Raw genomic sequence first — 26,605 nt, 5'->3', positions numbered from 1 at the left:
CCTGGAAGGACAGTTTAGGGCCCTGATAGGTAATAAGGGAAGAGGTATAGGGGAGATGTAGCACTTGTTCTCCTTGCAAGGATAAGTGCCAGGAGGGAGATCAGTGGGAGGGACAAATGTCCAAGGGAGTCGTGTAGGGAGCTGATTTATTATCCCTCTCAACCCCATTCCCACACTGATTCTCCCAGTGAATCTCACAGCTACCTGGACTATACCTCTACCCACCCAGTTACTTGTAAAAATGCTTCCCCTTCTCTCAATTCCTTTGCCTCTGCCGCATCTGCTCTCAGGATGAGGCTTTTCATTCCAGAACTAAGGAGATGTCCTCCTTTTTCAAAGAAAGGGGCTTACCTTCCTCCGCCATCAACGCTGCCCTCAACTGCATCTCTTCCATTTTGCACATGTCTGCCCTCACCCCATCCTTCTGCCACACTACCAGGGATAGGGTTCCTCTTGTCCTCACCTACCACCCCACCAGCCTCCGCATCCAGCACATAATTCTCCGTAACTTCTGCCATCTCCAATGGGATCCCACCACCAAGCACATCTTTCCTGACTACCTCGTACTTCTTCTCTCCCTCCTGGTCCTCTTATTCTGACTTCTCATCTCTTTTTTTCCAGACCCGATGAAGGATCTTGGAATGAAACATTGACTGTTTACTCTTTTCATAGATGCTACTTGGCCTGCTGAGTTCCTTCAGCATTTTGTGTGTGTTGCTTGGATTTCCGGCATCTGCAGATTTTCTCTTGCTTGTGTTTAGACTTTGAAATTGCGCCACTTTAGGGATGAAAATGGGGTTTAAAGCACATAGAAGATAAAATATAGAACACAAAACCTAGAACATTACAGTACAGTATAGGCTCTTCATCTCACAATGATATGCCAAATTTTAATGTACACCAACATACTTTCCTCCTACATAGCCCTCCATTTTTCTTTCATCTATGTGCCTATTTAAGGATTTCTTAAATCCCCCTAAAGTATCTGCTTCTATCACCACCCCTGGAAGGTTGTTCCAAGCAATCATCACTCTTTTGTAAAGAATTTACCTCTGACATCCCTCTCTACTTACTGATAATCGCCTTAAAATTATGCCCTCTCCTATTAGCCGTTTCCACCCTGGGAACAAGTTCTTTGGCTTATCCACTCGATCGATGCCTCTTATCATCTTGTACACCTCTAACAAGTGACCTCTAACCCTCCTTCACTCCAAAGAGAAAAGCCCCAGTTTGTTCAACATAAGACATAAGAGATGGAAGTTCAAAGTAAAACTTACTTTCAGAGTACCTACACATTGCCATATACAACCCTGAAATTCTTTTTCCTGTGGACATATTTAGCAAATCTATAGAACAGTAACTGTAAACAGGACCAATGAACAACAAACTGTGCGAATGCAAATACAAATAAATAGCAATAAATAACAAGAGCATGAAATAATGAGATAGAGAGTCCTTGAAGGCCTAGAGAAGAAGAGAGAGAAATTTTAAAGGGAATTTCCAGAACTTGTATAATCTGGGTATCTTGAAACTTGGTGCTAAATTTCTGTTCAAGTAAAATATGTTTCTTTGAGTGTTATTTTAACTGTTGGAAACCTGAACTTTTTCCCAGGGTAGAAATATCTATTACCAGAGGGCATGCATTGAAGGTGCGAGGGGGTAGGTTCTAAGGGGATGTTAGGGGTAAGTTTTTTACCCTGAGAGTGGTGGATGGCTGGAGTGCACTGCCTGGTATGGTGATAAGAGACATTTAAGAGACGCATGTGGATGTAAGGAAGATGGAGGGATATGGGCATAGTGTAGGAGGGATTAGTGTTTGGGTGTTTCTGAGTTGCTTGTTAGCCAGTTTGGCACAACATTGTGGGCCAAAGAGCCTGTCTCTGTGCTGTACTGTTCTATGTTGTATGTTCTATTAAAGAGGCCGAGAACAATAAAACAATGTAGCTCTTGCCACGACAATGCCCTCTTCTTGTTACCACCATCAAGAAGGAGGTACAGGAGTCTGAAGACACACATTCAATGTTTCATGATCAACTTTTTCCCCTCTGCCATCAGATTTCAGAATGGGCACTGATCCCACAAACACTACCTCACTACTGTACTCCTTTATGTCTTCCATTTACTGCTGCTGCAAAGCACAGATTTTGTGTCATACATCAATGATAATAAACCTGATTCCAATTCTGATTCATGTCCCATCACAAGAACAGGACTTGTGTTTGAACTTGTCTGCTTTGGAAGTGATCCAGCCAATAGTTACATTAACCCTGCTGAATTGTGTTTTCATTGCCAAGAATGATGCAAGAAACAAGATTGTTTTTCTCTGATGTTCTGTCTGTTGACAAAGAGCTAACCACCTGCATTAGGTTCAGCCATCTCTGTTTATATTGACCCTGGATTTTAATCTTCTTTCCCAGGAGACACAGCACATTAGTGTAGCTGTTAGCATAATGCTTTACAACACCAGCAATTGGAAGACTGGGGTTTAATTCCCACCATTGTCTGTAAGGAGTTTATACATCCTCCTGGTGACCGCGCGGGTTTCCTCTGGGTGCACCAGTTTCCTCCCACAGTACGGTATTTGTCATCGTGGAGCAGAGAGTGAGTTTGCAAATCTGGCAGGAGCAAAGGATATTGGGAATGGCGAGGGTGGAGCGCCATGGGAGGGGTGTGGGGCAGGTGGCAGAGAAGGAGTACCAGGAGTAGGGGGTGGCAAGGATGTAGACACACCCAGCCCTGAGTCACCAGGCAAGGTTATCTGATTACAAATAATTGGTTTATTGATCATTACAGAATGTCTCTCTGGTGCTTCCCACTCCCTTCTCCTTTTTCCAACCATGGTTCCGGTCTCCTTGTCCTCTTTCCACGCTCAGTCCACAATAGAGACCCACATCAGAATCAGATTTATCATTACTCACATATGTCATGAAAGTTGTTTTTTCCTTAAGGCAGCAGTAATGTGCAAAAGTCTTAGGCACCCTAGTTCTATATGTATGTGTACATATAGATAAGTTAAAGTAGAATCAGAATCAGGTTTAATATCACTGGCATATGTTGTAAAATTTGATAACTTTGCAGCATCAGTACAGTGCAATAGCCAGGCGTGGCAATGGGGAAGAGCTCCTACTAACTACTAAATGCTCCCTATGGCATACGCCTCAAATAGCCTCTGAAAACCAAGTCCAGCTCCTGGCCTTCACGTGTGGCTTGCCTACTAGGCCCAGCAAAACTGTTTCTACTGACAAAGGTAATGTCACAGTAGTTATGGGGGATTTCAACATGCAGGTGAACTGGGAGAATCAGGTTGGTGCTGGACCACAGGATAGGGAGTTTGTAGAGTGCCTACAGGATGCATTCTTGGAACAGCTTGTATGAGAGCCGACCAGGGACAAGACTATTCTGGATTTAGTGTTATGTAATGAACAGGATTTGATAAGTGATCTTGCAGTAAAGGAGCCATTAGGAGGTAGTGATCATAATATGATAAGCTTTTATCTGCAATTTGAGAAGGACAAGGGCAGATCGGAGGTGTCAGTGTTGCAGATGGACAGGGGAAACTATGGAGCCATGAGGGAGGAGCTGGCCAAAGTTGACTGGACGGATAGCCTAGCAGAAAAGACAGTGGAACAGCAATGGCAGGTATTCTTGGGAATAATGCACAAGGTGCAAAATCAGTTCATCCCCCAGAGAAGGAAGGATTCAAAGGGGGGAAAGGGGCCACAGTGGTTGACAAAGTAAGTCAGAGATTGCATAGCATTAAAAAAATAGGAAGTATGACAGAGCTAAGGTGAGTGGGAGGACAGATGATTGGGAAGTTTTTAAGGAACAACAGAACTTAACTAAAAAGGCAATACGGGGAGAAAAAATGAGGTACGAACACAAGCTAGCCAGGAATATAAAGGAAGATAGCCAAAGTTTTTTAGTTATGTGAAGAGAAAGAAGATAGTTAAGAACAATGTTGGGCCCTTGAAGAATGAATTGGGTGAAATTGTTATGGGAAACAGAGAAATGGCAGAAGAATTTAATGAGTACTTTAGATCTGTTTTCACTAAGGAAGACACAAGCAATCTCCCAGATGTATGGATGGGCCAAGGACATAAGGTAACAGAGGAAATGAAACAGATTGACATTCGGAAGGAAACGGTGATGAGAAAACTGATGGGACTGAAGGCTGACAAATCCCCAGGTCCAGATGGTCTGCACCCTAGGGTACTAAAGGAGGTGGCCGTGGAAATTGCGGATGCATTGGTAATCATTTTCCAATGTTCCTGAGATTCAGGATCAGTTCCTGAGGATTGGGGAATGGCTAATGTTATCCCACTTTTTAAGAAAGGAGGGAGGGAGAAAACAGAGAACTATCGACCTGTCAGCCTGACATCGGTGGTGGGAAAGATGCTAGAGTCCATTATTAAGGATGAAATAATGGCATATCTAGATAACAGTGATAGGATTGGGCCGAGCCAGCGTGGATTTACCAAGGGTAAATCATGCTTGACTAATCTGTTGGAGTTTTTTGAGGATGTAACCAGGAAGTTAGACGGGGGAGATCCATTGGATGTAGTGTACCTCGATTTTCAGAAGGCATTTGATAAGGTCCCACATAGAAGATTGGTGGGTAAAATCAAAGCTCAGGGCATCAGTGGAAGGCATTGACATGGATAGAAAATTGGTTGGCAGATAGAAAGCAAAGGGTAGCGGTGAATGGGTGTTTCTCGGAATGGCAGGTGGTAACTAGTGGTGTGCCACAGGGCTCGGTATTAGGACCACAGCTGTTTACCATTTACGTCAATGATTTAAATGAAGGCATTGAGAATATCGTCAGCAAATTTTCTGATGATACTAAGCTGGGTGGCAGTGTGTCGTGATGAGGATGTTAGGAGAATTCATGGTGACTTGGATAGGCTGGGTGAGTGGGCAGATACTTGGCAGATGGCATTTAATGTGAATAAGTGTGAGGTTATCCACTTTGGGAGTAAGAACAGGAAGGCAGATTATTATCTGAACGGTGTAGGGTTGGGTAAGGGAGAAATACAAAGAGATCTCGGAGTCCTTGTTCATCAGTCACTGAAGGTGAATGAGCAAGTGCAGCAGGCAGTGAAGAAGGCTAATGGAATGTTGGCCTTTATTACAAAGGGAATTGAGTACAAGAGCAAGGAAATCCTCTTGCATTTGTACAGAGCCCTGGTGAGACCACACCTGGAGTATTGTGTACAGTTTTGGTCTCCAGGGTTAAGGAAGGACATCCTGGCTGTAGAGGAAGTGCAGCGTAGATTCACGAGGTTAATTCCTGGGATGTCTGGACTGTCTTACGCAGAGAGCTTAGAGAGACTGGGCTTGTACACGCTGGAATTAAGGAGATTGAGAGGGGATCTGATTGAAGCATATAAGATTATTAAGGGATTGGACAAGATAGAGGCAGGAAATATGTTCCAGATGCTGGGAGAGTCCAGTACCAGAGGGCATGGTTTGAGAATAAGGGGTAGGTCATTTAGGACAGAGTTAAGGAAAAACTTCTTCTCCCAGAGAGTTGTGGAGGTGTGGAATGCACTGCCTCAGAAAGCAGTGGAGGCCAGTTCTCTGGATGCTTTCAAGAAGGAGCTAGATAGGTATCTTATGAAAAGGGGAATCAAGGGATATGGGGACAAGGCAGGAACCGGGTTTTGATGGTAATTGATCAGCCATGATCTCAAAATGGCGGTGCAGGCTTGAGGGGCCGAATGGTCTACTTCTGCACCTATTGTCTGTTGACAGAAGAAGGGGCAAAGATAGGCACCTTAAAACCAGTTGCTTGTCAGCCGTGGTTGGCAACCCATGTAGGAGAAGAAAAACTCTGATCTCAGACCTCCGCTGCCCTGTGGCCATACCCTCTCATGGGTGAGGCTTTGGGAGTAAACCCCGAGGGAAAAATCCGGAGCTGGAGTCCCTAGGGCAGTACTACATTGAGTTCAATGATCACTGGCATCTCCTGTGTCGCTGTCGGTACCAGACTGTATCAGTCTCTGCTGTTCCTTTGGGATCATCTGATATGTGGAGAAGGGGAGCTTGCTACACAGGCAACAACTTGTTCTCCATATTGTACTGCCCAGGCTAGCATATCTAGACAGCTAGGACGCAGCATCCATTGTCAGCTCTGACCTACAGAGCCCCTCACCTCATATATATGTATACTAAATAGTTAAATAAGTAGTACAAAAAACAGGAAATAAAAAAAGCAGTGAGATAGTGTTCATGGGTTCAATGTCCTTTCAGAATTCAGATGGCAGAGGCAAAGAAGTTGTGAAGTTGTTCCTGAATCACTGAGTGTGTGTCTTCAGGCTCCTGTACCTCCTACTTGATGGTAACAATGAGAAGACAGGAGTCCTTAATGATGGATGCTGCTTTTCTGAGGCATCGCTCCTAGAAGGTGTGCTGGATCCTGTGGAGGCTGGTGCCCATGATGGAGCTTACTAACTTTACAACTCTCTGCAGTTTATCTTTATCCAGTGCAGTAGCAACAACCCCCCCTTTCCCCCGCCGTACAGACGGTGATGCAGTTAGAGTGCTCTCCATGGTACATCTATAGATAGTTGCGAGTGTTTTTGGTGGCATACCAAATCTCCTCAAACTGAAACTCCAATTAATCTACCAATGTGCACAACTTCAGAAGGTAGGAGGAACCTGGAGTCCTCGGAGGAAACTTGCACGGTCACATGGAGACTGTGCAAATTCCACACCGATAGCACCGGAGGCCGGGTCTCTGGCACTGTGAGGTAACGGCTCTACCCACTGTGTGGTATGCACCCGACCATGCTCTCCTCTGGTGTTTAGACTCTCCGATTCTCCAGTGCATGTAGAACTGGTGCTGCCCCGTTAAAGGTTCTGGCCCACTCCTAAAAAAGGTTTGGATATTTAAAGAGAAGCTGAACTTAGGTTCTGGACTCAGTCTTTAGCTCAACTTTGGTTCAGTCTGCAGTTGTGTTTAGAATTTCTGTCTCGTTTGGATTCTCGTCTAGCACCTAGTCAAGAACCCTGTTCTCGGCTTTGTCTTGAAATCGTGTTGATTCTAATCTCAGATACTCCAGTAGCTTTCTCGCCCAGGCCTCTTGTCACAGTACCACTGTGCTACCTGTGGCGTTCATTTCCCTGTACGTGAGAGACAGAACCTCGTTTTAGCACCTCAGCACTCCCTCAGCCCTGCATCCGCACAACAGCCTGGCTTCGTGTGCTCGAGTTCCTGGACTGAGTCGACTCTCCTGCCCACCGATCTTTGGCTCTGCTCAATGAACCTCTGTGGATGCGTGGTGGGGAGTTTACTGACTGATGGTATGTGTCCACACGGTGTTGTTCCTCACTGTAACAGTGCAGAAAACCACAGATGGAGAGGTTCGAGTGGGGGTGGAAATGGGTAATTAAGCGGGCAGGCACTGGGAAGCTCAGAATTGTTCCTATGATTCGACATTCACCGGGTCAGACTGTTGATCAGCTTTCTTATCTGTAGGACCATGAAGATGTGTACATGAGTCAAAACAATCCCATCCATTCTGTTGCCACGTGACCTCAGTCTGTTGCTTGTCTTTGCAGTTGTCCTTGATTTACCTTTAGCTCATTGGGCTTGAATATCGTCCCACATAACGAAAGTGCTTCAGGCCCTAAGCACTGGAGCCAGTATTTTATGCAGAGACAGCAGACACGATGTGAATGAGACACAGACGTACAGCGACTGGTGCATGGACAACTCCGAACCACATGATGAATGTAAAATCCTAGTCTGGATTTGTATTGGCACAAACCTTGGTCCTGGAACAGGGTTGTGGGCAGGGTTCAGGCCTGGTGCATTTAGAAGGAACTGAGAGAAAAGTAAAGGTAAGATACAACCCAATTACAGTGCCTTCAGCCTTCAGCCACCTCCTTACAGTAACCCCAGTGTAAACCCATTCTGTTCTGTCAGGAATTGTACACCGAAATATGTTGTTTGTGTAAACAACCAACAGAACCTAACGATGTGCTGGGGGCAGCCTGCAAGTGTTGCTACACATTTCGGTGCCAATATAGCACACCCACAATGCTCAGCAGAACAACACAGGACACAACAACAACAGCAGAACAAGCCCTTTTCCTGCCCTCCCACATGAACAGGCCTCCAACTCCAGGATAGGCCTTTGAGCCTCCAGTTTCCATGTTTCAGCCATCGAGCGTTGACCTCCAGATTTCCGACCATCAATTCCCTCAGGATTTACCACTTCAAAGTTCAAAGTAAAGGTATTATCAAAATACACATACATCATCATACACAACCCTGAGATTCATTTTCTTGCAGGCATACTCAATTAATCCATAATAGAATAATGACCATAATGGAATCAGTGGAAGACCTTGGGTGTTCAGCTGTAATTTACACTGGCCAGTTAACACGATAACTCATATTTCTGAGATGTTGTTGGAAACAGGAGCAGCTGGAGGAAAGCTTCAGACTCACAGGGAGAACGTCCAATTCCCACACAGACATCACCGGAGGTCAGGATTGAAGCAGGGTCTCTGATGCTCTCTGGCAGCAGATCTTCCAGCTGCCCCTCTGTGCTGCCAGTCTCAGTTTCATTCCAGTGCAGGGTTAAGCGACCCTCAGACGGGTAGTGTTGAAAAAAACACACTAAATTATCAATTTATGGGTTGACGTTTCAGGTGAACTCCTGAAGCGTGTACACACACACACACACACACACACACACACACACACACACACACACACACACACACACACACACACACACACATAGGCACACTCTCTCAGACGCACACTCATGAAAAAACACTCACACACATTCTTACATTAGAGGACCTGAAATGAGATCAGATGTGGAAGATCCATCAGATTCTCCTCTCTGTAATGCCAGGAACTGATAGTTTCCTCAGGTTAATTCACCCGGATTGCCTCAGCTGAACATTTCACCCCAGGTAACTGATTCAGTACAACTCAATTGTTATTTTTTTAGTTCAGAGTGCATTGCTTTATTTTGATGTTTCTCCAAGTAGTTGAAGAATTAAAGAAAATATTTTTTAAAATGGAATGGAATAAATATATGAGAATTGTTGATTATTTTTAAAACAGATGAACATTTTGTAAATTAATTTTTTCAATCTCTTCATAACAACCACCATTTGCTTGCAATTGGACGATGTGCAAACAGCTCCCGGGACTCTGTGGCCGCTTTGTCTGAGGAAAATGAGGGATTGTATTCAGAAAGATCATCCTTCGCAGTTCTACTTCTGCAATCTGTCGCTGATTTTTCCTCTCTCCTTGACGAGATGCTTAAAGACAAAGTTTCCAAGTGTATTTTGGCAAGGAGGGAGGTAAACTGTGCCAGGGTGTATTGGAAAATCATAACTGTTTACTTGGAAAACCTGTTCTGGCCTCCACTCAATGCTTTCCTCAGACGAATGTTGACATTGGTTTGGGGATGGTGGTTGTAAATATGGAACTTACAATATGTGGCAGAACATTTTGAACTTAAGGCTTGAACTCGGCCGTATGGACCAGAAAATTAGTGTTTCCTCGTCAGTAGGTTGTTACTAAGCGTGGGTCAAATAGCCTATTCATTGTTGCTAAGCCAGACACCAGAGACATTCAGAACGTGGTGGTTATCCCTTGTATCTGACCATGACAGGAAACTTGTGTGGGAGTGCTTATAACGTGGAAAAGCTGTCTTGACCTCTGAAGTTCAGGTCTAGTGTTACAAGTATTCCTCAGAAAGTGGGGTCCTCCTTGGTTAGTGGATGGCCATGACTTCTTCTGTGCCCCTCAGAGTGTTGCAGAGCAGTCTGTCCGGTTGTTGGATCTCACTGTCGATCTCATCTGCCCTGTCTGCCAGAGCTGACTTCACATGCTAAGACAGGCACGCCCCTATCCCACTGGCCACCATCACCTGGTTTAGCCCACCTGTTGAAGCCATGTACTGGGGTGTGTCTGCCATCACAAGCAAACAGCTACTTGGAGCTGCAGGTGAGAGCTGAGTGTCTGGTGGGAACCAAAGGCTGAGTGAGCTGCCCCAAAATAGATACGACAAGCCCCTTCACCAGAGGCGCTACCTCTCCCTAGACACCCAGATTCATAACATAATGGTTTCTCTAATGTGAGTCACATACCCACATTGGAAATTATCCATGCTCTTCCTTGAAATGGTCTACTGAAATCTTGTATAAATACCAGCTGGAGTAGAGCAAATCTCAGTTTAACAGTTCTTCCCAAATGCAAAACTTCTGACACAATGGAAATATCTATCAGCAGAGGGATACATTTAAAGTGAGAGGGGGTAATTTCAAAGGAGATATGAGGGGCAAGATTTTTTTTACTACAGAGAGTGAATGAACTGCCTGGGTGGTGATAGAGGCAGACTCATTACAGAGGTTTAGCCAGGCACATAATTGTGAGAAAAGTGGAAGGATATGGACATTGCATAGGTAGAAGAGATTAGTTCAGTTGGCCATTTGATTGGTTCAGCACAACATTGTGGGCTGTGCTGTACTGTTCTACACTGAGGAAATCACACTGGGAGTTGACTTCCTCATTGGGAGACCACAATTATTGTGGATTGGAAATAATATCTCCTCCTTGCACTCAGCGTCAAATTGATTATGGCAACACACACACAAACACACACGTACATTTTTCCATTGATGCTGCCTGGACTGCTGCATTCCTTCAGCATTTTGTGTGTGTTGCTCGGATTTCCAGCATCTGCAGATTTTCTCTTGTTTGTGAATGAAATCGGCAGAACGTGTCTCTTCAACGAGGGGTCAGCAGTGGAAAGGGTGAGTAGCTTCAAGTTCCTGGGTGTCAACATCTCCCAGGATCTATCTTGAGCCCATCACATTAATGCAGTTATGAAGAAAGCATGTTAGCAGCTATATTTCATTAGGAGCTTGAGGAGATTTGGTATGTCACCAAAGATTCTAGTGAATTTCCATAGATGTACTGTGGAGAGCATTCTGACTGTCCACCTGGTATGGAGATGCCACTGCACAGGACCAGAAAAAGCTGCAGAGAGTTATAAACTCAGCCAACTCCACCATGGGCACCAATCTCCCCACCATTAGGGACGTCTTCAAAAGGCGATGCCTCAAAAGAGTGACATCCATCATCAAAAACCCTCAGCACCCAGGACATGCCCTCTTCCCATTATTACCTTCAGAGATGAGGTACAGGAGCCTGAAGACTCGTTCCTCTGCACCATAACTCCAGGCAATGTCACTTGCATCATGTCATGTGCCTATCTAGGAGTCTCTCAAACGTCTCTAATGTATCTGCCTCCCCAACAGCCCGGCCACACATTCCACACACTCACCACTCTTGGTGTAAAATATCACCTTCAATATCCCCCTCCCCCATTGGTCTTTCCTCCAATCACATTAAAATTAAACTCTCGTATTAGCTATTTCTGACCTAGGCACCTGAGCAAGCAATTCATCCCACATAATAAATTTCCTAATAAAAATTACAGTTTATCTTTATTTGCCATTTATACATTGAAACACAGTGAAATATGTAATTTGTGTCAATGACCAATACAGTTTGAGGAGATGCGGTGGGGTTGTGGGGAAGGTGTCACCATGTTTCTGGTGTCAACATAGCATCCCCACAGCTCACTGACCCTAACCCAAACATGTTTGGAATGTGGGAGGAAACCAGAGCACCCAGAGGAAACCCACACAGTCATAGGAAGAACACACAAAATCCTTACAGACGCTGGCGGGAATTGAACTCCGGTCACTGTCACTGTAAAGTGTTTTGCTAACTGCTACACTATCATGTATTAAACCTTCATAAGGTAAAATATTTCTTGGCACCTTGTTGAATCAAAACTGGACAAAAATTGTCACCGAGCCAAAAGAGACACTAGGGTGGTGACTGAAAGTTTCCCTCATGTTCACACATGCATTATTATTGTGAATGCAGCACTCAGGTATTCAGCTTAGCTACATGGTCTGTATCAGATCAAAGATCTCAGCATAAATAACAGACATTATTTTCTTCTCTCTAAAATACGTAATAATACACATTTAACAATTACCTATCAACTCTTGTCATTATCACTAATACAAAAGAAAGTTTACAAAAGTAGGAACATGTTCCTTAATAGAATGATTCATAAAATAATCCGATACAGAGTACTTTTAAAAATAATCTTCAGAAGCAGAATCAGAATCAGGTTTATTATCACCGGCATGTGAAGTGAAATTTGTTAACCTAGCAGCAGCAGTTCAATGCAATACATAATCTAGAAGAAAATAATAATAATGAATAAATAAGTAATCAATTACAGTCTACTTATATTGAATAGATTGAAAATCATGCAAAAACAGAAATATATATTAAAAACTGCGTTAGTGTTCAAGGGTTCAATGAGGAATTGGATGGCAGAGGGGAAGAAGCTGTTCTTGAATCGCTGAGTGTGTGCCTTCAGGCTTCTGTATCTCCTACCTGATGGTAATAGTGAGAAAAGGGCATGCCCTGGGTACTGGAGGTCCTTAGTAATGGACACTGCCTTTCTGAGACACCGCTCCTTGAAGATATCCTGGGTACTTTGTACTTTGTACCCATAATGGATCTAACTAAATTTACAACCCTCTGCAGCTTCTTTCAGTCCTGTGCAGTAGCTCCCCCCCCCCCCCCATACCAGACAGTGATGCAGCCTGTCAGAATGCTCTCCAAGGTACATCTACAGAAGTTTTTGAGTATATTTGTTGATAGATAATAAATGAACAAAATTAATTTCAATTAGTCAGCTTAGTAGAAAAATTACCAAACAGGAACTTATAAATTAATTTGAAGATCGGGGGTCTTGCAAATAAAATTCCTATAGATAAAATAATGCTGAACAATGAATAGAAACTGATACCCTAAGATTAAAGATAAATATATTGAGTGCTGGATAATAATACTGGAAGAAACAGAATAATTACTAATGGGGGATTTTTTTTTAAAGAACTTAGGGTCGGTTGCTATGTAAATAAAATTCACCAACACGAACCGGAGCTGTGAGTTTGCCGAGTGGCAGGTGAGGGACTTTGGAGGGTTCCAGGTGAGTGCCCATCCGCGCTTGCGCTCTGAGCCGTCCATCAAAGCCAGGAAATCCCGCCTCCCCATCCATCGTAGGCTGGTCCCGTTCGCTCCACCCACCGGCGTTGCTGCCGCGATTGGTTAGGGGCGGACGTCAATCGGAGGCTACGCTGAGCGTCAGGTGAGCTGGTGCCGGGAGGAGGGAGGTTGTGGCGGAGTTCGTCAACGGTGTTTCGCTGCCCGGAAAGTTCAAAAGTTTGGTTGGGGGGAAAAACAACAAAGTCCGTACATTCAGTCTCTCGCACCATCTCTGTCTGGAGAACTAAATATACAGCTTATTCTGGAGTTAGCCATGAAGAGCTTGAAGTCACGGCTGAAGAAGCACGAAGTGACTCACAGCGTAAGTTTAAAGTTGTGGATTTAGCGGCCGAAGTCGCTGTGTTTTGGTTATTCTGTATTTCTGAAGCTTCAATTAATGTTTCTTCTCCCTCCTGGGGTGTGTGTGTGGGGGTGAGTGCTAAATTGTTTTGGAGGTTGACTATTGTGCGTGCCCAGTATGTTTCTGCTGTCTCTCTTTGATCCTGGAACTTCTGCTTCAGTTTTGAGTCCAAACGGGGAGGTGTTAATTTGGCAAGGTAATTTTATTAAACCTGCTATTTCTGCAGTGTGTCGTATCGGGAGGTTGTGGTTCAGTTGGGATTTGCAGATGGGCACAGGCAGACAATATTGCACAATACTATGCTGAACTACTTTTCGACTAAGCTAACCAAATGTAATGAATTTTATTCATATAAGATCTGTGGATTTTTTAAAAGTACTCTACTCTATATTACATTGTTACTATTAAAAGACATGTTTCTACTTTTGCAGGCTTCCCCCTGCAATATTCACCAGAATTCATTGGGAATTGTTAAATGTGTAATATTGTGCATATTATTCCAGAGAGAAGTAAATACTATCTGCTATTTATGCTGATTTTTTTGATCAATCACAGACCATGCAGGAACCTCTATCACAAAACAGCATACCAGGCACTGCCTGTGAGGTCTGGCAAGGCATTTATGTCGAGCCCAGTGAGGCCATCCACAATGGCATTGGCTGTGATTTTTGGGTGTATACATTTGCGAATTGTGTTGAATCCTCTGAAGGGTTTGTCAAGCATTTGGATAATTCCTGGATATCTATCGGTGCCCAAGTTAATCCACAATCGTGTATTAATTCCCAGATACCACTTCTCCATAGAAAGCAGATGCTGACTTTAGTTTGATGGTAGGCTTATAATCAGTCCCAATTATGTAAGATTTTCCATGCATCTGCATTGACTCCTTTGTAAGTTTATAATTAGTTTCAAGAAAATTACAGCTCCCCCATGAAGTGTGACGATTCTGCTGACTATGCTTTGATATTTACCAGAATCAAGTTTAATTTCACTAACATACGTCTTGAAGCTTGTTCTTTTGTGGCAGCAGTACATAAAAATTGCTGTAATTTTCAATAATATATACAGTACTGTGCAAGAGTCTTAGGCACACATACATAGCTAGAGTGCCTAAAACTTTTACACAGTACTGTAGTAATTTTATATATTGCACTGTACTGTGCCGTAAGTAAAAACAAATTTCATGACGTGAGTGATAAATCTGATTCTGATTTGGGTCTCTATTGTGGGCTGAGAGTGGGAAGGGGGCAGGGAGAGTGGAATCATGGTTGGGAAAAGGGGAAGGGAAAGTGGAGGGAGCAGGAAGCACCAGAGAAATATTCTGTAGTGATCAATAAACCAATTGTTTGGAATCAAATGACCTTGCCTGGTGTCTCAGGGCTGGGTGCGTCTGCACCTGCAGCATCCCCTGCCACTCCTCTGCCACCTGTCCCACACCCCTCCGCTGCACTCCACTCCTGCCTTTCTCAACATCCTTGGCTCTCACTAAATTTACAAGCTCTCTCTGCTCCACAATGAAGAATACAGTACTATGCAAATGTCTTAGGCACCCTATATATACATATATGACTTTTGCACAGTTCTGTAGATTTAAAATGAAATCTCAGAAAAAGAGAGCAAAATAGTGAGGTAGTGTTGACAGACTGTTCAGAAATCTGATGGTGGAGGAGAAGAAGCTGTTTCTAAAGTGTTTGATTGTGTGCCTTCAGGCTGACGTACCACCTCATTGACAGCTTGCCCTGAGCAATGCTGGGCAATATCTGACAATTTGTCTTATCAATGTAGCTGCATGCTTATGCTGCTGATCTTGTAATCAATGTGCATGTCATTCTGAAAGTTTTTGGGAATTGTCCACCTAGTTTAAGATGGTTTTTGATCTTTGAAGTGATTCATTTGTGGAGTTTGGCCTTTGTTAAACTATGGTGATTTTCGGCTAATTGGAACACATGAGGATCAGTCCATTTTCACTTAATTAAGTGCCTTCCCCAATTAGCTGAAGTTTCAATGAAATAGTTTAAAAGTTATAAAAATAAGAGAAGCTACCATTTAACTGAGTAGCAAATTGTGTATTAATGAAATGCAAAACAAATTAGAACACTATCAATACTGCTACAGTGCTATAAATCTGTAATTTTGTTCCTAATAGTTATCGATGGAGGAATTCACCTGCTGTGTTCCTTTGTAAATGAACAAAGTCAGTGCAGACATCTAGTTCAGATAATGAACTGCCTTCATACAGTTCCTTGGATGATTGCATCCTCCTGATCTTCATTATCATTGTAACATTTAAGGTGATTGGCGATACCTTCAAATTCATTGTAGTACCTAACTTGTTGAAGTAGGGAAATTTTCATTTTCACTCCCAGGCATTTCTGGCATCATCTCCAAGCCTGAATGCTTGAAGCCACAGTGAGTGAAACAGTTTTGAAACATAAGAAGATCTTCAGATGCTGGAAATTTTAAAGTAATACACAGAGTGCTGGAGGAACTCAGGACTGGGGAAAATAAGATGAGAAGTCAGAGTACGAAGGTGGGGGAGGGAAGGAAGATGAGAAGGTGGTGGGTGATTGGGAAACCAGGGGAGGGGTGAAGTAAAGAGCTGGGAAGTTGATTGGTGAAAGAGATAACGGGCTGAAGAAGGGGGAATCTGGTAGGAGAGCACAAAAGGCCATGGAAGAAAGGGAAGGAGGAAGGGACCCAGAGGAGGTGAGAAGAAGTAAGAGGCCAGAGTGGAGAATAGAAGAAGAGGTAAGGGGGAGGGATTTTTTTAACAGAAGGAGAAATTGATATTCATACCATCAGGTTGGAGGCTCCCCAGATGGAATATAAGCTGTTGCTCCTCCATCCTGACGGTGGCCTCATCTTGGCACAAGAGGATTTAAAAAAATTAGAGCTATTTAAAACTGTTCACTCTAAGCATGATGTAGTGTCTACTGGCCACACAAGTGGACATGACTAACCTTAGTTTAGAAACTGTTCAGCAATGGTCTCCAGCCCCAGTTTTGTGCAGCCTAGTGTCCCGGATAAACAAAGGGAATGACGGTTATTTCCTCATTTAGTTTTTGATCTTTATGAGTTGTCCCAAATAAGCAGCTGCCACAATGAACTGAAATCCATGGTATATTGTCAATATATGTTTCCGGTTGAGTATTCCCTGCCCTGGTTCCGAGTGCTGTGAGAACAAACTCACTGCCAAACTTCGTATATTCTCTACATGGATGGCAGCTGCTGTTGGTCTTTAATACAAAGACCTCATTTCCCTGCGGCTGGAAATGAAGTTGATTTGCCAGTGCACGCATTCGCGTTTGTGACTTTGGGACTAAGTTCATTGATTTTTGTGTTCACTCAACTGCCCCACAGCTGAGTGATACAAGTAAATTGGCTTCTTATTGTCACAGAAATAACTTTGACTTGCATGCTGTCCATACTGACACAATCACATCAGTGCATTGAGATAGTATCTGCCTCATCGGGGTATGAGCTAACAGGGATAGAAGACTGGTTGAGTGGCAGATGGCAATAAAGGGAGCCTTTTCTGGTTGGCTGCCAGTGATTAGTGGTGTTCTGCAGTGGCCAGTGTTTGGAATGCTCTTTTTTTTAACATTATATGTCAATAATCTGGATGACGGAATTGATGGCTTTATGGCGACGTTTTTGCAGATAATATGAAGTTGGCTGAAAGGACAGGTAGTGTTAAGGAAGCAGGGAACCTGCAGAACGACTGACTCGGAGAATGAGCAACGAAGTGGCTGATGGAATACATTGTTGGGATGTGTATGGCCATGCACTTCGGCAGAAGGAATAAAGGTGTAGATTATTTAATAAATGGAGAAAATTCAGAAATCAGAGGTGTAAAGGGACTTGTGAGGCCTTGTGCAGGATTCCTTAAAGGTTAACTTGTAGGTTAAGTCAGTGAGGAAGGCAAATGCAATGTTAGCATTCATTTTGAGAGCAAAGATATAATCCTGGGGCTTTGTAAGGCATTGGTCAAACCGCACTTGGAGAACTGTGAGTGGTTTTGGTCCCCTTATCTAAGATGAGATGTGTTGCCGTTGCCGAGAGTCCAGAGGAGGTTCATGAGAATGATCCCAGAAATAAAAGGGTTAATGTATGTTGTGTTTGATGGCTCTAGGTCCTTGGAATTTAGAAGAATGAGGAGGGGGAGTCTCATTGAAAATTCTGGATAGTGGATGTGGAGAGGATGGGGTGCTAGAACCAGATGGCAAAGCCTTAGAATTGAGGGACAGAGATGAGGAATTTCTTTAGCCAGAGCATGGTTAATCTGTGGAGTTCATTGTCAATGACGGCTGTGGAGGCCAAGACATTGGGTATATTTAAAATGAAGGTTGATTAGTAAGGGGATTAAAGGTTCTGGGGAGAAGGCAGGAGAATGAGTGCACCTCAGTCAGAGTGGTGAGAGTGTGGAACAAGCTGCCAGCTCAAGTGCTGGACGCAGGTTCGATTTAGCCAAAGAGCGGTGAGTCTGTGGAGTGCTTTGCCACAGACTCTGGTGGAGGCCAAGTCCGTGGGTATATTGAAGGTGGAAGCTGATCGTTTCCTGATTGGTCTGGCATCAAGGGATATGGTGAGAGGGCAGGTATGAATGGGATCTGGGATCAGCCATGATGAAATGGCGGAGTGGACTCAATGGGCTGAATAGGTATCTTAATCTTGACAATATAAATGAGAGAAGTTTTATAATGCTAAACTTTTAACCATTAACAAAGTGATGGGACAGTTATGATCCTGTCACAAAAGCTTCATGCGTGTTCACTCCAACTGTTGAATCCGATTCACAAATACGTTGTTTTGCAGCAGCAGGACAGTGCAGACATAAAAAATACCATAAATCAGTCAAAGAAAGTTTATTATCAAAGTATGCATGTGTCACCGATACAACCCTGAGATTCATTTTCTTGCAGGCATTCACAGGAAAAGCAAAGAAATACAACAGAATTTATGAAAAACTAGACATACAGACTGAAAAACAACCAAAAACAAAAGGAGAATTTTGCAAATAAAAAGTAAATAATACTGAACACAAGTTGCAGAGTATGTTTGCAGGTTGTGGAATCAGTTTGGTGTTGAGGTGAGGGAAGTTCTCCACGCTGGTCCAGAAGCCTGCTGGTACCAAACTGTATTGGTCTCTCCCATTCCTTTGGATTCACCAGCTGTGTGGAGCGGGGAGCTTGGTACTGTCCTGGCTTGCGTATCATGTAGACAGTTAGGATGCAATATCTGTGGTCGACCCTGACCACCCGAGGGCCTCTCTTGAGTGACTTCTCGTCATCCTGCATGTTGTTGCTCATTAACTTTGCATTCTGGTGGGCAATACTGCCTTGCCAGCAAGCTTAAAATAGAATCCGTTTCAGCAGAGTTGTTTTGTGTGTGGATTAGACTAAAGTCAAAGCAGCTTTAGTCCTGTGCTTGCATAGGCTGGATGCCTGGACTGGGTGAAGTTTTTCCAAGGATTAGTCATAATTATAGAATGTTACAGCACAGACACAAGCCCTTTGGCCCATCTAGTCCATGCTGAACCATTATTCTGTTAGTCCCATCAGCCTGCATCCTGACCATAGCCCTCCATATCCCTCCCATCCATGTGCCTATTCAAATTTCTGTTGAATGTTGAAATTGAACTTGTGTGAACCACCTGTGCTGTCAGCTCATTCCACACTCTCTCCACCCTCTGAGTGAAGAAGTTTCCCCCTTATGCTGCCCTTAAACATTTCACCTTTCATCCTAAACCCATGACCTTTATTTGTAGTCTCACCCTTCCTCAGTGGAGTTACCCTCATTATTCTGTATACTTCTGTCAGATCTCCTCTCTAGGGAATGAAGTCCTAAACTGTACAACTCAGTTCTTCAAGTTCCAGCAACATCCTTGTAGATTTTCTCTGCACTCTTTCAACCTTATTTATATCTTTCCTGTAGGTAGATGAGCAGAACTGCACTCAGTACTCCAAATTTGGCCTCACCAATGTCTTGTACAATTTCACATAATCAACAATTCCAACTCCTGTAAAATCACAAACAGTAGAAAATCTGCAGATGTTGGAAATCCAAAGCAACACCCACAAAATACTGGAGGAGCTCAGCAGGCCAGACAGCTTCTATGGAAAAGAGTAAACAGTCGACATTTCGGACTGCTGCCATGGTAGTGTAGCAGTTAGTGTGATGCTATTAGAGCCCTGGGTATTCTAGAGTTCAGAGTTCAATACCAGTGCCATCCGCAAGGATTTTGTACGTTCTCCCTGTGTGGGTTTCCTCCCAAAGTACAAAGACCTATCTATAGTAGGCTAACTGGTCATTGTAAATTGTACTGTGATGAGGTTAGGGTTAAATCGGTGGACCGCTGGGCAGTATGGCTCAGACCAGAAGGGCATGTTCCGCACCGTGTTTCAATTTAAAACAAAATAAACACAGTGGACAGCCGGAGACTTTTCCCCGGCGGAAATTCAGTACTGTGATGCCTGCTGCCCAGCTGAATCACAGTAACAGAATTTGCTTTGAATACAGGAAAGAATTTTAATCCCTTTTCAGACAGATTTATACACATACACAAAGAAAGAATGGGTCAACCAAGGACCGGAGGAGGAGAGGAGGAAGTTCAACTGAGTAGCAGCCCAGAATGTTAATCACTTACACTCAGTGATGGGGCCCAAGAAATGCTCTCATTGTGGTGCACTGTTTGGCTTTAACATTTGGACATAAAAGGCAGAAACACAAGTTGTGTATAAACCCTGACTCTCCTGTTCAGAAGGACCATAGCTGATCTGAGCTTGGCATTTCCTGCCTGATCCCCACAATCTCTTTGACCTTTAATGTCAGGCAGAGGGTATCGCAGTATAAGACCAACTGTTAGGCTGGGTAACAGCTCCTTCCCCAGGCTGTGAGACTTCTGAACACCCAGCACACATTATTTATGACACTGTTTACTGTGTGTATTTAACTATAGGTTGTATATGCACTTTGTTAACTTGTACACCTACGGGATACTTTTTTAATCTATTAATATTATTGCACTAACACAATTTTGTGTTGATGTGATATATGTACTGTATTTTGCTCCTTGGTCCCAGAGGAACACTGTTTTGTTTAGCTGTATACATTTGTATTGTTGAATGACAATAGGCTTGAACTTAATCTAACCCTTTCAAATCTAAAAATCCATTTCATCCTTGAATATATTTAAATGATGTAGCCCTCTACGTTTCTGGATATAAGCAGTGAAAAGTTTCATGACTCAAAAGAAATCAGTCACCTTCTTCTTAAATGGGCAACCTGGTATTTAGAAACTATGCCCCCCCCCTGCAGCTCCTCACCAGGGGAATCTATCCTCTCACTCCCTCTGAGTAACTCACATTTCAACAAGTGGCCCAAATGTTTCCCGTGGTTATTTTAAGTTGCACACATCACAGGATGACAGCACAAGTTAGGCAGATCAACCAGCGTAATTGGACATGGAAAGTATTTCACTAATGGTGCTCTCGAGCAAAGATCACGTGGGACACTGCCCTACAAAAATCATTAAAATATCTACCTCGGCAGAGGGGACTCAAATTGCAACAATTTCTGGGGAAATTCCTGAGCCTGTATAGTGTGCAGAAGACTACATCACATGCTGGAGCAGAGATGACTACACCAGACTAGTACTGTGAAACATTTCAAAACACTTCATTTAAAAACCTACCTTTTAAATTTGGCCTGCTTATAGGATTGCTTAATGCCTGTTGATGTTGATTAGATTTATATAATTCGATACATTCGATTACATTTTATTCTATATAATGTTTGTCTTATGATTTTTAATTTTGTCTAATATTTTATGACTTTACTGCTTTATCTATGCAATCTATGTAAAGCAGTTTGGGGCTGAAAGGTTCTATATTATTTCTGAATCCATCCTTGCAGCTGTGATTCTCTGGAACCACTCTTTGAGACCAGACTCCACCGTTCAGAGTCAGATGTGTTTATTATGTGTCCAGTACATTGAAACATACAGTGGAATGCGCCGCTTGCATTAACAAGCAACACAGTCTATCAGGACACATTATGGCCCGTATGGCAACTGCACATGATGGGAAGGAACTGCAGAGAGCTGTGGACACAACTCAGTCCACCACAGAAACCAGCCTCCCTTCCAGGCTCTGTCCAGACTTCTCAGTGCCTCAGGAAAGCAGCCAGCCTGAAGACCCTACCAACACGGGTATTCTCTCTTCTCCTTGCTCCCAAAAGACAGAGTACAAAAGCCTGGAAGCATGTACCACCAGGCTCAAAGACAGTTTCTTCCCGGCTGTTATCAGACTCTTGTGTGATCAGATGGACTTTTGGCCTGCCAGTCTACCTCGTTATGATCTTACACTTTATTTTTTAACTGCTCTTGTGAGTAGCATTTGCACTTTATTCTGCATTGTTATTGTTTTACCTTTATTGTAGCTTAATACACTGTTTAATGATCTGATCTGCGTGGACACTGTGCAAGGCAAGCTTTTCACTGTTTCTTGGCACATGTGACAGTAACACACCAATATCAAACTGCACAATGCTTTCCAATGCCAGGGATCACTGACCTATTTATTTATTTATTGAGATATAACACAGAATGTGTCCTTCGAGCCATGCCACCCAGCAACCCCTGATTCAATCCTGGCCTAATTACGGGACAATTTCCAATGATCAATGAATCTACCAACCAGTACGTCTTCGGACTGTGGGAGGAAACCAGAGCACCCAGAGGAAGCCCATGTGGTCACAGAAGGAATGTACAAACTCATTACAGACAATGGCAGGACTTGAACTGTAAAGTGCTGTGCTAACTACTACGCTACTGAGATCAAGGATTGATTCTCCCCGCTGTCTGTAAGGAGTTTGTACATTCTCCTTATGATCACATGGGTTTCTTCTGGGTGCTCTGTTTCCTCCCACATTCCCAAAACGTAGGGATTAGGGTTCGGCATACCATGTTGGTGTCGGAGGTATGGTAACGCTTGTGGGCTGCCCTCAGCACAACCCTTGGATTGTGTTGTTTGTTGACGCAAATGATGCATTTCAGCATGTTTTGAATTTCCATGTGACAAACAAAGCTAATCTTTAAAAATCTCTCTAGTAGTTGAGAACTCCATGTTTCCTCTGCTTCCATTGCTCTGGGTCAATCGTGGGTAGATAATGGCACGTTTCTTGTGTTAAATAAATGATCCTGTGGCTTGACTCTATGAAGAGTAAGGTGGGGAATCACATAGAGGCTAGGTAGGAGTTGTAATGAATTGTAGGTTGAAAGCCCCTTTACTTTTGTCTTGGAGTTTGACATTGGAGTAGAGCTTGATCTTCTGAGGTGCCCACAAACTAATTTATAGATAGTAAATTCTGACTGTTGGAGGATATTGGCTGTACTAACAGTTTATTGGTTTAATTGTGTTGTGACTAGGAGTGGTGAGGTTTGATGGTCAAAGGAACATGTTTAGAATTGGTTTTGCACAGTGAACGAGACTGACAGTGACTGTACTTTTCATTATCACCTTATCTACTGATTTCAGCAGACACTGGTGTTTCGCGCCTTGGCATTCTTTAAAGGCTCTAATTGGCGTTTTATAGAGAGTGCTGCCATTTTTCAAAAAGAAAATCTAGATTGTTTAATGTCATTTCCAGTACACAAATGTAAAGGAGAATGAATTAATTGTTACTCCGGATCTGATGCAGCACAAAAACACAGTAAGATTAGAATTTTAAAAATACCATAAATATAAGATGGCATATAGTACATAAGATAGCTTATATATATATATATATATATATATATGTGTGTGTGTGTGTATATATGTACAATATATTGTGTATTTGTATAATATATATACAGACACACACACACTGATTGTATGTCATAAAGTGACTAGGCACAGGAGTGTCTGAACATACAATGACTAACAAGAAATGATAAAATATGGTGGGGTGGATTAGTGGGTGGAGGTGTTGATCAGTCTTACTGCTTTGGAAAAGTAACTATTTTTTGAATTTGATGGTCCTAGGGCGGATGCTACGTAGCCCCCTCCCTGATGGGAGTGTGGCAAGCAGGGTGGCTGGGATCCATAGCCAAGAGAAAATTTGCAAATGGGAAAGGGGAATGGTGAAGTGGGGGGGGGGCAGCAATTACTGGAAATTCGAGCAATGACCCCTCTCCTTCACCACTCCCATTTCCCTCTCACCTTATCTCCTTACCTGTCCACCACTTCTCTCTCTTCCTCCCCTTCCCTTTCTTTACAGGCCTTCTGTCCTCCCCGATCAGATTCCTCCTTCTCCAGCCCTTTATCTCTTCCCCAATCGACTTCCCAGCTCTTTGCTTCACTTCTTCCCTTCCCAATTTCACCTACCACCTGCCACCTTGTATTTCTTCCTCCCCTTTAATGCTAGCCTAATCACAGGACAATTTACAGTGGCCAGTTAACCTACTAACTGGTATGTCTTCAGACTGTGAGAGGAAACTGGAGCACCCAGAGAAACCCACGGGTTCATGGGGAGAATGTACAAGCAACTTACTGGCAGTAGTGGGAATTGAACCCAGGTTGCTGGTTACTGTAAAGCGTTCTGCTAACCACTACCCTACTGTGCCACCACTGAAAGTAATATTTGTGAGCTGTGGAGACTGAAGTCAAGGTGATTAAATTGTGTAATTCGGTTTTAAAGAAAGCTTCAGTATTATGTGCTTTAAGCAATTTGGAAGATGTGAATCACTAAAGAATACTTTGGCAGCCAAGTTCAGGAGAAGCTGCTTCCCATCAGCCATTTATTTGGTTCTTGAACCAACCAGCAAAACACAAATCAAGAACAGGAGATTCTGCAGATGCTGGAAAAATTTCCCCACTCTGCCCTATTACCTCTTCTCATTTGCTGATCACCTCCCCCTGGTGCTCCTCTTCCTTCCCTTTCTCTCAAACTCCACTCTTTTTTCCTATCAGATTCCTTCTCTCCAACCCTTTACCTTTTCCACCTATCACCTCCAGCTTCTTGCATCACCCACCTTCCCTCACCTATCGCCTCTGAGCTTGTCCTCTTTTTCTTCTCTCCCTCTCCCCCCCCCCCCCCATTCTGGCATCTTCCCCCTTCCTTTCCAGTCCTGATGAAGGGTCTCTGCTTGAAACGACAACTGTTTATTCATTTCCATAGATGCTGCCTGGTTTAGAACATAGAATAGTTGAGCACAGTACAGGCCTCTGTCCCATGATGCTCTGCCGCCCTTTCAACCTACTCTTAAGTTCAATCTCATCCTTCCCTCCTACATAGCCCTCTTTTTTTCTATCATTCATGTGACTATCTAAGAATCTCTTAAATCTCCCTAATGTATCTGCAATTGGCAGAGCATTCCATGTACCCACCACTCTGTCTATAAAAAAACTTGCATCTGACATCCTCCCCCTCATATTTTCCTCCAATCACCTTAAAGTAATGTCCCCTCATATTATCCATCTCCATCCTGGGGAGAGAGGTCTCTGGTTGTCCACTTGATCTGTACCTCTTCTGATCGTGTACACACCTCTATCCAGTCGCCTCTCATCCTCCTTCGCCTCAAAGAGGAAAGCCCCAGCTCACTCAACATTTCTTCAGAAGACATGCTGTCTAATCCAGGCAGCATCCTGTTAAATCTCTAAAGTTATGGAGTGAAGGTCAATCTCTGGGAAATCTGAAAGAGAAAGCTGTTGGTTCCTGGTTGGTCCTGAAACCATGCTGGATGGGTTGGTTCTAATCACAATGAAGAAATATCTGTGATTCATCCAGTAACTGTGCAATCAGTCTGCGTTCTGAAGAATGTTTTCCAGATCCGGTTGTAGGCAACTGCCTCGAGCTGATTTATAACTAAACCATTGCAGACAGTTTGTACAAATTGCTGATATAGAAGCGTCTTTATTCCAAGATTGATGTCTCTGTATCTCTGACTATTGAAGGAAGTTGTCTGCTTTGTCATTGAGTTAGCTGCATCAATCGCACATCGGTCTTTAATCTCAAGGATATGTGGATAAATGTTGTAGTTTGGAAGGTTACATGATAATGAAACTGTTTATATTTAAAACATTAAAATCATAACAAGTTTTGCTTTCAAGGATCAACTTTATTTTCCGTGTACATTTAAATTTATTAGGAATTTGCTGTTCAGCATTCAACAGTTACAAAGAATGAAGATAAAATATAGGTATAGAGTAAAATGTGAATAAATACATAAATACCAGCATTTGTTTACAATGTAAACAGCTTTATGAACAGGTTTAAAGGGTTTACAGTGCAGTGATGGGTAATCGATAGAGGGGTTAGGGGAAAGAGGCTAACTAGAATGGTTGATCAGATTAGCTACCTAGGGAAAGAAACTTCTAATTTGCCATGAATTTTGTTTTAATTGTCCTGTAACCCTTTTCAGAAGGGAACTTCTGTAAAAGGCAGTTCCCATGGTGGGTAGCGTCCACAATGATCTTTTTCCTGCCCACTTCTTAAGTTCTGGACGTGTATAAGTCACGCACTGCCGCCTCCAGACTTGACAGATCGCTGTAGTTTTTGTACATTCGTGAGGATGCTGCACCAAACCAGACAGTGATGGGTGATGTGAGGATGCTCTCGCTGATGGTTGTGTTAGCCTTTGCCTCTATGGATGTTGCCTAAACAGTTCAGTTCTCCCAACTTTTTTTCCTGCTCCACAAGTCTACTGAAGTCTGTCCAACATGTGATCAGCATGAGTACAGAATGTAAAAGTTTACTAACCTCAGGTAAAGTTATTGTCAAAGTGTGTGCAGGTATATGTATAAGCTAAGACTGAGAAACCACCAATGTGCAAAATAGATCAAACTGTGCAAATAAAAAGTAAACAATACTGAGGACGTGAGTTGTAGAGTCCTTGACAAGAGGTTGTAGGATCACTTCAGTGTTGAGGTGAGTAAAGTTATCCACACTGTACATTTTGAAGTTGAAAGTTGTGGCAGAACAAAGGGTCACACCCAGCAGATATGATGGACATTAAATAAAAGTTCACTTGCTGTAGTTTCTTTTTGGGCTAGCTTCCTTCCTCTTGCCGTCAGATTTCTTAATCCTTTTGCACTGTGTTTGTAACTTTGTCCTTGTTCTGTACTGCAGCCACAGAAATAAATAAATTTCAT

The 26,605-nt window shown here is 43.1% G+C and overlaps 1 protein-coding gene across 3 annotated transcripts in view; it reads left to right on the top strand.

The window, feature by feature from the left end:
• The first annotated feature begins 13,220 nt into the window (after positions 1 to 13,220).
• Positions 13,221 to 26,605, top strand: part of uacaa (uveal autoantigen with coiled-coil domains and ankyrin repeats a) — a 186,700-nt gene continuing 173,315 nt past the window's right edge. For all 3 annotated transcript variants that reach the window (XM_059953028.1, XM_059953027.1, XM_059953026.1), the window contains exon 1: positions 13,221 to 13,433. In XM_059953028.1, the coding sequence (XP_059809011.1) occupies positions 13,386 to 13,433 (48 nt within the window). In that variant the 5' untranslated portion in view covers positions 13,221 to 13,385. The remainder of the gene's footprint in view (positions 13,434 to 26,605) is intronic.

This window comes from Hypanus sabinus, chromosome 28, assembly GCF_030144855.1.
Source record: "Hypanus sabinus isolate sHypSab1 chromosome 28, sHypSab1.hap1, whole genome shotgun sequence".
In the NCBI taxonomy this organism is placed as follows: Eukaryota; Metazoa; Chordata; class Chondrichthyes; order Myliobatiformes; family Dasyatidae; genus Hypanus; species Hypanus sabinus.
This window is presented reverse-complemented; position numbering and strand designations above follow the sequence as displayed.